This window comes from Salvelinus fontinalis, unplaced genomic scaffold (genome assembly GCF_029448725.1).
Source record: "Salvelinus fontinalis isolate EN_2023a unplaced genomic scaffold, ASM2944872v1 scaffold_0006, whole genome shotgun sequence".
In the NCBI taxonomy this organism is placed as follows: domain Eukaryota; kingdom Metazoa; phylum Chordata; class Actinopteri; order Salmoniformes; family Salmonidae; genus Salvelinus; species Salvelinus fontinalis.
Window position 1 is genome coordinate 749868 of NW_026600215.1, and position 12105 is coordinate 761972.

Below are 12105 nucleotides of genomic sequence, written 5' to 3' on the forward strand. Positions count from 1 at the left end.
GGAGGTGATGGGAGAGTAAGGATACAGAGGAGGAGGTGATGGGAGAGTAAGGATACAGTCAGAGGAAGAGATGGGAGAGTAAGGACACAGAGGAGGAGGTGATGGGAGAGTAAGGACACAGAGGAGGAGGTGATGGGAGAGTAAGGATACAGTCAGAGGAAGAGATGGGAGAGTAAGGACACAGAGGAGGAGGTGATGGGAGAGTAAGGACACAGTCAGAGGAGAAGATGGGAGAGTAAGGACACAGTCAGAGGAGGTGATGGGAGAGTAAGGACACAGTCAGAGGAGGTGATGGGAGAGTAAGGACAAAGTCAGAGGAGGTGATGGGAGAGTAAGGACACAGTCAGAGGAGGTGATGGGAGAGTAAGGACACAGAGGAGGTGATGGGAGAGTAAGGACACAGTCAGAGGAGGTGATGGGAGAGTAAGGACACAGAGGAGGTTATGGGAGAGTATGGACACAGTCAGAGGAGGTGATGGGAGAGTAAGGATACAGAGGAGGAGATGGGAGAGTAAGGACACAGTCAGAGGTGGTGATGGGAGAGTAAGGACACAGTCAGAGGAGGTGTTGGGAGAGTAAGGACACATAGGAGGTGATGGGAGAGTAAGGACATAGAGGAGGAGGTGATGGGAGAGTAAGGACACAGTCAGAGGAGGAGATAGGAGAGTAAGGACACAGTCAGAGGAGGCGATGGGAGAGTAAGGACACAGAGGAGGTGATGGGAGAGTAAGGACACAGAGGAGGAGGTGATGGGAGAGTAAGGACACAGAGGAGGAGGTGATGGGAGAGTAAGGACACAGTCAGAGGATGTGATGGGAGAGTAAGGACACAGTCAGAGGAGGTGATGGGAGAGTAAGGACACAGTCAGAGGAGGTGATGGGAGAGTAAGGACACAGAGGAGGAGATGGGAGAGTAAGGACACAGAGGAGGAGGAGATGGGAGAGTAAGGACACAGTCAGAGGAGGTGATGGGAGAGTAAGGACAAAGTCAGAGGAGGTGATGGGAGAGTAAGGACACAGTCAGAGGAGGTAATGGGAGAGTAATGACACAGAGGAGGTGATGGGAGAGTAAGGACAGTCAGAGGAGGTGATGGGAGAGTAAGGACACAGAGGAGGAGATGGGAGAGTAAGGATACAGAGGAGGAGATGGGAGAGTAAGGACACAGAGGAGGAGATGGGAGAGTAAGGACACAGTCAGAGGGGGTGATGGGAGAGTAAGGATACAGAGGAGGAGATGGGAGAGTAAGGACACAGAGGAGGAGATGGGAGAGTAAGGACACAGTCAGAGGGGGTGATGGGAGAGTAAGGACACAGTCAGAGGAGGTGATGGGAGAGTAAGGACACAGTCAGAGGAGGAGATGGGAGAGTAAGGACACAGAGGAGGAGGTGATGGGAGAGTAAGGACACAGTCAGAGGAGGAGATGGGAGAGTAAGGACACAGTCAGAGGAGGAGATGGGAGAGTAAGGACACAGTCAGAGGAGGTGATGGGAGAGTAAGGACACAGTCAGAGGAGGAGATGGGAGAGTAAAGACACAGAGGAGGTGATGGGAGAGTAAGGACACAGTCAGAGGAGGAGATGGGAGAGTAAGGACACAGAGGAGGAGGTGATGAGAGAGTAAGGACACAGAGGAGGATGTGATGGGAGAGTAAGGACACAGTCAGAGGATGTGATGGGAGAGTAAGGACACAGAGGAGGAGATGGGAGAGTAAGTACACAGTCAGAGGAGGTGATGGGAGAGTAAGGACACAGAGGAGGAGATGGGAGAGTAAGGACACAGAGGCGGAGGTGATGAGAGAGTAAGGACACAGTCAGAGGATGTGATGGGAGAGTAAGGACACAGTCAGAGGTGGTGATGGGAGAGTAAGGATACAGTCAGAGGAGGTGATGGGAGAGTAAGGAGACAGTCAGAGGAGGTGTTGGGAGAGTAAGGACACAGAGGAGGTGATGGGAGAGTAAGGACACAGAGGAGGAGATGGGAGAGTAAGGATACAGTCAGAGGAGGAGATGGGAGAGTAAGGACACAGTCAGAGGAGGTGATGGGAGAGTAAGGACACAGTCAGAGGAGGTGATGGGAGAGTAAGGACACAGTCAGAGGAGGTGATGGGAGAGTAAGGACACAGAGGAGGAGGTGATGGGAGAGTAAGGACACAGAGGAGGAGGTGATGGGAGAGTAAGGACACAGTCAGAGGATGTGATGGGAGAGTAAGGATACAGTCAGAGGAGGTGATGGGAGAGTAAGGACACAGAGGAGGATGTGATGGGAGAGTAAGGACACAGAGGAGGAGGTGATGGGAGAGTAAGGACACAGTCAGAGGATGTGATGGGAGAGTAAGGACACAGTCAGAGGTGGTGATGGGAGAGTAAGGACACAGTCAGAGGAGGTGTTGGGAGAGTAAGGACACATAGGAGGTGATGGGAGAGTAAGGACATAGAGGAGGAGGTGATGGGAGAGTAAGGACACAGTCAGAGGAGGAGATAGGAGAGTAAGGACACAGTCAGAGGAGGCGATGGGAGAGTAAGGACACAGAGGAGGTGATGGGAGAGTAAGGACACAGAGGAGGAGGTGATGGGAGAGTAAGGACACAGAGGAGGAGGTGATGGGAGAGTAAGGACACAGTCAGAGGATGTGATGGGAGAGTAAGGACACAGTCAGAGGAGGTGATGGGAGAGTAAGGACACAGTCAGAGGAGGTGATGGGAGAGTAAGGACACAGAGGAGGAGATGGGAGAGTAAGGACACAGAGGAGGAGGAGATGGGAGAGTAAGGACACAGTCAGAGGAGGTGATGGGAGAGTAAGGACAAAGTCAGAGGAGGTGATGGGAGAGTAAGGACACAGTCAGAGGAGGTAATGGGAGAGTAATGACACAGAGGAGGTGATGGGAGAGTAAGGACAGTCAGAGGAGGTGATGGGAGAGTAAGGACACAGAGGAGGAGATGGGAGAGTAAGGATACAGAGGAGGAGATGGGAGAGTAAGGACACAGAGGAGGAGATGGGAGAGTAAGGACACAGTCAGAGGGGGTGATGGGAGAGTAAGGATACAGAGGAGGAGATGGGAGAGTAAGGACACAGAGGAGGAGATGGGAGAGTAAGGACACAGTCAGAGGGGGTGATGGGAGAGTAAGGACACAGTCAGAGGAGGTGATGGGAGAGTAAGGACACAGTCAGAGGAGGAGATGGGAGAGTAAGGACACAGAGGAGGAGGTGATGGGAGAGTAAGGACACAGTCAGAGGAGGAGATGGGAGAGTAAGGACACAGTCAGAGGAGGAGATGGGAGAGTAAGGACACAGTCAGAGGAGGTGATGGGAGAGTAAGGACACAGTCAGAGGAGGAGATGGGAGAGTAAAGACACAGAGGAGGTGATGGGAGAGTAAGGATACAGTCAGAGGAGGAGATGGGAGAGTAAGGACACAGAGGAGGAGATGGGAGAGTAAGGACACAGTCAGAGGAGGAGATGGGAGAGTAAGGACACAGAGGAGGAGGTGATGAGAGAGTAAGGACACAGAGGAGGATGTGATGGGAGAGTAAGGACACAGTCAGAGGATGTGATGGGAGAGTAAGGACACAGAGGAGGAGATGGGAGAGTAAGTACACAGTCAGAGGAGGTGATGGGAGAGTAAGGACACAGAGGAGGAGATGGGAGAGTAAGGACACAGAGGCGGAGGTGATGAGAGAGTAAGGACACAGTCAGAGGATGTGATGGGAGAGTAAGGACACAGTCAGAGGTGGTGATGGGAGAGTAAGGATACAGTCAGAGGAGGTGATGGGAGAGTAAGGAGACAGTCAGAGGAGGTGTTGGGAGAGTAAGGACACAGAGGAGGTGATGGGAGAGTAAGGACACAGAGGAGGAGGTGATGGGAGAGTAAGGATACAGAGGAGGAGGAGATGGGAGAGTAAGGACACAGTCAGAGGAGGAGATGGGAGAGTAAGGACACAGTCAGAGGAGGTGATGGGAGAGTAAGGACACAGAGGAGGTGATGGGAGAGTAAGGACACAGAGGAGGAGGTGATGGGAGAGTAAGGACACAGAGGAGGAGGTGATGGGAGAGTAAGGACACAGTCAGAGGATGTGATGGGAGAGTAAGGATACAGAGGAGGAGATGGGAGAGTAAGGATACAGAGGAGGAGGTGATGGGAGAGTAAGGACACAGTCAGAGGAGGAGATGGGAGAGTAAGGACACAGTCAGAGGAGGTGATGGGAGAGTAAGGACACAGAGGAGGAGATGGGAGAGTAAGGACACAGTCAGAGGAGGTGATGGGAGAGTAAGGACACAGTCAGAGGAGGTGATGAGAGAGTAAGGACACAGTCAGAGGAGGTGATGGGAGAGTAAGGACACAGAGGAGGAGATGGGAGAGTAAGGACACAGAGGAGGTGATATTAGAGTAAGGACACAGAGGAGGAGGTGATGGGAGAGTAAGGACACAGAGGAGGAGGTGATGGGAGAGTAAGGACACAGTCAGAGGAGGTGATGGGAGAGTAAGGACACAGTCAGAAGAGGTGATGGGAGAGTAAGGACACAGTCAGAGGAGGAGATGGGAGAGTAAGGACACAGTCAGAAGAGGTGATGGGAGAGTAAGGACACAGTCAAAGGAGGTGATGGGAGAGTAAGGACACAGTCAGAAGAGGTGATGGGAGAGTAAGGACACAGTCAGAGGAGGTGTTGGGAGAGTAAGGACACAGAGGAGGTGATGGGAGAGTAAGGACACAGAGGAGGAGGTGATGGGAGAGTAAGGATACAGAGGAGGAGGAGATGGGAGAGTAAGGACACAGTCAGAGGAGGTGATGGGAGAGTAAGGACACAGTCAGAGGAGGTGATGGGAGAGTAAGGATACAGAGGAGGTGATATTAGAGTAAGGACACAGTCAGCGCAATGTCTATAGGTTTTGGTAACGACTTATTCTAAAGTGGATAATTAACTGTAAATGACTGACTTAGATAGCAGCCCCTTGAAAGCAATGTAAATAATTACCAGGTTCCTTTAGTGTTAGCGTCAGATTAGACGCTGTCTCTAGATAGAACTCAGTCATACATTATTCAACACAAATAATAACTCCACACCAAAATATGAAGTAGGGACGATACAGGATTATGGTTGGAAACTAAAACGTATCTTGATATGCAAAACATGCCGTAAAGCTTTGCGTTAAGAGGTCAACAAGAGGGTGAAAAACATCTTCAACCAACTAACCTGTTGTCATGACCGTTTGTCTGTCTGAAACCTGCCCCCGGGGGCTGCCTGGCACTCATTTTAGCAGCGTAAACAATTGTTTCCATCTTTCACAGCCCTAATCTTGGCCGGATCCATCTTTCACAGCCCTAATCTTGGCCGGATCCATCTTTCACAGCCCTAATCTTGGCCGGATCGGTCTTTCACAGCCCTGATCTTGGCCGGATCCGTCTTTCACAGCCCTAATCTTGACCGGATCGATCTTTCACAGCCCTAATCTTGGCCGGATCGATCTTTCACAGCCCTAATCTTGGCCGGATCCGTCTTTCACAGCCCTGATCTTGGCCGGATCCATCTTTCACAGCCCTAATCTTGGCCGGATCCATCTTTCACAGCCCTGATCTTGGCCGGATCGGTCTTTCACAGCCCTGATCTTGGCCGGATCCGTCTTTCACAGCCCTAATCTTGGCCGGATCGATCTTTCACAGCCCTAATCTTGGCCGGATCCGTCTTTCACAGCCCTGATCTTGGCCGGATCCATCTTTCACAGCCGTAATCTTGGCCGGATCCATCTTTCACAGCCCTAATCTTGGCCGGATCCGTCTTTCACAGCACCGATCTGGGCCGGATCCGTCTTTCACAGCCCTGATCTTGGCCGGATCCATCTTTCACAGTTACAACGACAAACTGTAGTCAAGTCAAGACCCTGGTGAGGACGATGAGTACGCAGATGAGATTCACTGAGACGGCTTCTGACAGTTTGTGCAGAAATTCTTTGGTTGTGCAAACCCTCAGTTTTTGCTGAGGGTGGCAAAATTCTGGTAAATTTCCCAAAATTCCCAAATTTTCCAGAAATCCTGGTTGATGAATTCCCAGATTTCCTGTTTATTCCTCCCCAATTCCAGGAATCGGGACTATGCTAATTCGATGAATTGTAACCCTAAGTTTCACTATAAAGGATGAATATGTACGTTCAGGGGTATAATACAGCTTGCATGTTTCTGTACTTACTTCCCCAGAGCGAAACACTCCAGCCTCACCGTGACTCCTCTGGCAGCCGGGACAGACAGGGGGAAATGCACCTCGATTTTAGGCTCATATTCTCCCATTAGACCTGTAAAACACGACAACAGAGGAAAGAGAGCTATAAAACAACAGACAAATTCCCCAGCCATGTCCAACCTTGTCAATTAACAGACCGTGCCTGAAGAAAGACGCTCTGAGAAAAGTCAGATAAAGACTGTACTGTATGTTGAATCTGTGCTGCATATGTCTAAGATGCAGTGTGCTGATGATATACTGGTGTGTGTGTGTGTGTGTGTGTGTGTGTGTGTGTGTGTGTGTGTGTGTGTGTGTGTGTGTGTGTGTGTGTGTGTGTGTGTGTGTGTGTGTGTGTGTGTGTGTGTGTATGTGTGTGTGTGTTTTGTACTACGGGCGTTTGTGAAAACAACCATTACACAAGTTGAGCTGCTAAGCTTCAAAATGCCTTCATCTGTAGACCGTGTCATGACTTTATACACAGCTAGACACACCGTTGAACTAATGGACAGATACAGCTAGTGACCACATGAAGCACCAGACTTCAGGAATACCACCAGCACCACACACATACACACAAACACACATACACACAAACACACATACACACAAACACACATACACACAAACACACAAACACACAAACACACATACACACATACACACATACACACATACACACATACACACAAACACACATACACACATACACACATACACACATACACACATACACACATACACACATACACACAAACACATATAAGACATAATAGACGGTAGGACGGACACACCTACACACTCACAGACGGACTCACACACCCTCCCTTGTTTTATCGATGGAAAAAAAGACAATAAACGATTAGGATTCTGTTGAGATGTGGGCTAATGACTGTACATGTTGAAATGTGGGCTAATGACTGTACATGTTGAGATGTGGGCTAATGACTGTACATGTTGAAATGTGGGCTAATGACTGTACATGTTGAGATGTGGGCTAATGACTGTACATGTTGAGATGTGGGCTAATGACTGTACATGTTGAGATGTGGGCTGTACATGTTGAGATGTGGGCTAATGGCTGTACATGTTGAGATGTGGACTAATGGCTGTACATGTTGAGATGTGGGCTAATGACTGTACATGTTGAGATGTGGACTGTACATGTTGAGATGTGGGCTAATGACTGTACATGTTGAGATGTGGGCTGTACATGTTGAGATGTGGGCTGTACATGTTGAGATGTGGGCTAATGACTATACATGTTGAGATGTGGGCTGTACATGTTGAGATGTGGGCTAATGGCTGTACATGTTGAGATGTGGGCTAATGACTGTACATGTTGAGATGTGGGCTAATGGCTGTACATGTTGAGATGTGGGCTAATGACTGTACATGGTGAGATGTGGACTGTACATGTTGAGATGTGGGCTAATGACTGTACATGTTGAGATGTGGGCTAATGACTGTACATGTTGAGATGTGGGCTAATGACTGTACATGTTGAGATGTGGGCTAATGACTGTACATGTTGAGATGTGGGCTAATGACTGTACATGTTGAGATGTGGGCTAATGACTGTACATGTTGAGATGTGGGCTAATGACTGTACATGTTGAGATGTGGGCTAATGACTGTACATGTTGAGATGTGGGCTAATGACTATACATGTTGAGATGTGGGCTAATGACTGTACATGTTGAGATGTGGGCTAATGACTGTACATGTTGAGATGTGGGCTAATGACTGTACATGTTGAAATGTGGGCTAATGACTGTACATGTTGAGATGTGGGCTAATGACTGTACATGTTGAGATGTGGGCTAATGACTGTACATGTTGAGATGTGGGCTAATGACTGTACATGTTGAGATGTGGGCTGTACATGTTGAGATGTGGGCTGTACATGTTGAGATGTGGGCTAATGACTGTACATGTTGAGATGTGGGCTAATGACTGTACATGTTGATATGTGGGCTAATGGGTGTACATGTTGAGATGTGGGCTAATGGCTGTACATGTTGAGATGTGGGCTAATGACTATACATGTTGAGATGTGGGCTAATGACTATACATGTTGAGATGTGGGCTAATGACTGTACATGTTGAGATGTGGGCTAATGACTGTACATGTTGAGATGTGGGCTAATGACTGTACATGTTGAGATGTGGGCTAATGGCTGTACATGTTGAGATGTGGGCTAATGACTGTACATGTTGAGATGTGGGCTAATGACTGTACATGTTGAGATGTGGGCTAATGGCTGTACATGTTGAGATGTGGGCTAATGGCTGTACATGTTGAGATGTGGGCTAATGACTGTACATGTTGAGATGTGGGCTAATGACTGTACATGTTGAGATGTGGGCTAATGGCTCTACATGATGAGTTTTGGGATAATGACTTTACATGTTGAGATGTGGGCTGTACATGTTGAGATGTGGGCTAATGACTGTACATGTTGAGATGTGGGCTAATGGCTGTACATGTTGAGATGTGGGCTAATGACTGTACATGTTGAGATGTGGGCTAATGACTATACATGTTGAGATGTGGGCTAATGGCTGTACATGTTGAGATGTGGGCTAATGACTGTGCATGTTGAGATGTGGGCTGTACATGTTGAGATGTGGGCTAATGACTGTACATGTTGAGATGTGGGCTAATGGCTGTACATGTTGAGATGTGGGCTAATGACTATACATGATGAGATGTGGGTAGAACTAGCAAATTGTTAGAATGAAATGCTTCCCGAGTTCTGTGTGCTCCCCTCCCCCAATAAAACAACTGCATTTACATCCTGTACATGGCCTGTTTTATGTTCCAATTTAATTTATTTATTGAGCCAATTAATTCTTCTTCTTTATGCTTTCTTGTTCATGGCAAGTCACGGCAACCAATTACAGGACACAGTCTGTGCCTTGAAACCCGTCAAAGCCTCTTTAAATCCCAGTCTTGATGAAAGTAGATTATTACACTTTGGTTTCACATCCTGCTCCAAGTGAAGGAAGTAACGGAAACATTTGAGTTGGAGGAAATATAAATGGAAAGATGATTATAAACACTGACTTAGAAACCCAAATAACAAACTAAGATATCTAACTCGTATGTCAGGGATTAATATCTAGGCTAACTCATATGTCAGGGATTAATATCTAGGCTAACTCGTATGTCAGGGATTAACATCTAGGCTAACTCGTGTATCAGGGATTAACATCTAGGCTAACTCGTGTATCAGGGAGTAACATCTAGGCTAACTTGTATGTCAGGGAATAACATCTAGGCTAACTCGTGTATCAGGGATTAACATCTAGGCTAACTCATATGTCAGGGATTAACATCTAGGCTAACTCGTGTATCAGGGATTAACATCTAGGCTAACTCGTGTATCAGGGATTAACATCTAGGCTAACTCGTGTATCAGGGATTAACATCTAGGCTAACTCATATGTCAGGGATTAACATCTAGGCTAACTTGTGTATCAGGGATTAACATCTAGGCTAACTCGTATGTCAGGGATTAATATCTAGGCTAACTCGTGTATCAGGGATTAACCTCTAGGCTAACTCGTATGTCAGGGATTAATATCTAGGCTAACTCGTATGTCAGGGATTAATATCTAGGCTAACTCGTATGTCAGGGATTAATATCTAGGCTAACTCATATGTCAGGGATTAATATCTACTCTAACTCGTATGTCAGGGATTAATATCTAGGCTAACTCGTATGTCAGGGATTAATATCTAGGCTAACTCGTATGTCAGGGATTAATATCTAGGCTAACTCGTATGTCAGGGATTAACATCTAGGCTAACTCGTATATCAGGGATTAACATCTAGGCTAACTCGTATGTCAGGGATTAATATCTAGGCTAACTCGTATGTCAGGGATTAATATCTAGAATAACTCGTTTGTCAGGGATTAATATCTAGGCTAACTCGTATATCAGGGATTAATATCTAGGCTAACTCATATGTCAGGGATTAATATCTACTCTAACTCGTATGTCAGGGATTTATATCTAGGCTAACTCGTATGTCAGGGATTAATATCTAGGCTAACTCATATGTCAGGGATTAACATCTAGGCTAACTCGTATATCAGGGATTAACATCTAGGCTAACTCGTATGTCAGGGATTAACATCTAGGCTAACTCGTATATCAGGGAATAATATCTAGGCTAACTCGTGTATCAGGGATTAACATCTAGACTAACTTGTGTATCAGGGATTAACATCTAGGCTAACTCGTATGTCAGGGATTAACATCTAGGCTAACTCGTGTATCAGGGATTAACCTCTAGGCTAACTCGTGTATCAGGGATTAACATCTAGGCTAACTCGTATGTCAGGGATTATTATCTAGGCTAACTCGTATGTCAGGGATTAACCTCTAGGCTAACTCGTATGTCAGGGATTATTATCTAGGCTAACTCGTATGTCAGGGATTAATATCTAGGCTAACTCGTATGTCAGGGATTAATATCTAGGCTAACTCGTATGTCAGGGATTAATATCTAGTCTAATTTGTATGTCAGGGATTAACATCTAGGCTAACTCGTGTATCAGGGATTAACATCTAGGCTAACTCGTATGTCAGGGATTAATATCTAGGCTAACTCGTATGTCAGGGATTAATATCTAGGCTAACTCGTTTGTCAGGGATTAATATCTAGGCTAACTCGTATATCAGGGATTAATATCTAGGCTAACTCATATGTCAGGGATTAATATCTACTCTAACTCGTATGTCAGGGATTTATATCTAGGCTAACTCGTATGTCAGGGATTAATATCTAGGCTAACTCATATGTCAGGGATTAATATCTAGGCTAACTCGTATATCAGGGATTAACATCTAGGCTAACTCGTATGTCAGGGATTAACATCTAGGCTAACTCGTATATCAGGGAATAATATCTAGGCTAACTCGTATATCAGGGATTAACATCTAGACTAACTCGTATGTCAGGGAATAACATCTAGACTAACTCGTATGTCAGAGATTCTTGAAAGATGGGAGAATATCACATTTTTCCCCAAAAACGTTTTTCTTAATATTAACAAAATTTGAAATATATATTTTGATAGACCAAATGATCAGTTATCACACTACGTAAAGGAACACCGTCCTATTTTTTTCTCGTAAAATGCAACTAACTGGATTCATTTAAATTACATCAGACACCATAAAATGCAATTAACACGATTCCTGTCAATCATGTCAGACACCATAAAATGCAATTAACACGATTCCTGTCAATCATGTCAGACACCATAAAATGCAATTAACACGATTCCTGTCAATCATGTCAGACACCATAAAATGCAATTAACACGATTCCTGTCAATCATGTCAGACACCATAAAATGCAATTAACACGATTCCTGTCAATCATGTCAGACACCATAAAATGCAACTACCTGGATTCATGTCAATTGTGTCGGACACCATAAAATGCAACTACCTGGATTCATGTCAATTGTGTCGGACACCATAAAATGCAACTAACAAGATTTATGTAAATTACTTCAGATACCATAACATGTATTTCATTTTTACAATGAATATCCAACAAGTGTTTAAAGGCCTTGATTGTTTCATTCTATTATTCAAATATGTCATACAAATCTCCAAATGTATGTTTGTTTTGTTTTACAGGGCTATATAAGTGCTCCAGGGCTACATTCGTTAGCATTTCAGACATTGTCTGTCTAGATTTAAAACATAAAACAACACCTAGCACAGAAAATCCATCAGAAGTAGAGATTTTTCCAGAGCATGAGTGGCCTTGTTACACTACATGTAATGAGAACATGCCCAAGGGGTCCTTATAGCTGGCCCTGCTACTTCCTGATTCATTTGGGATTTTAGACAAATCTGGAGTTGATACATT

General features: G+C 45.8%; 1 protein-coding gene across 3 annotated transcripts in view; it reads right to left on the bottom strand.

Annotated features, from left to right (window-relative positions):
- cntn5 (contactin 5) overlaps nucleotides 1-12105 on the bottom strand; it is a 737853-nt gene that overhangs the window by 238097 nt on the left and 487651 nt on the right. For all 3 annotated transcript variants that reach the window (XM_055910389.1, XM_055910391.1, XM_055910390.1), the window contains one exon: nucleotides 6179-6281. In XM_055910389.1, coding sequence (XP_055766364.1) covers nucleotides 6179-6281 — 103 coding nt within the window. The remainder of the gene's footprint in view (nucleotides 1-6178; nucleotides 6282-12105) is intronic.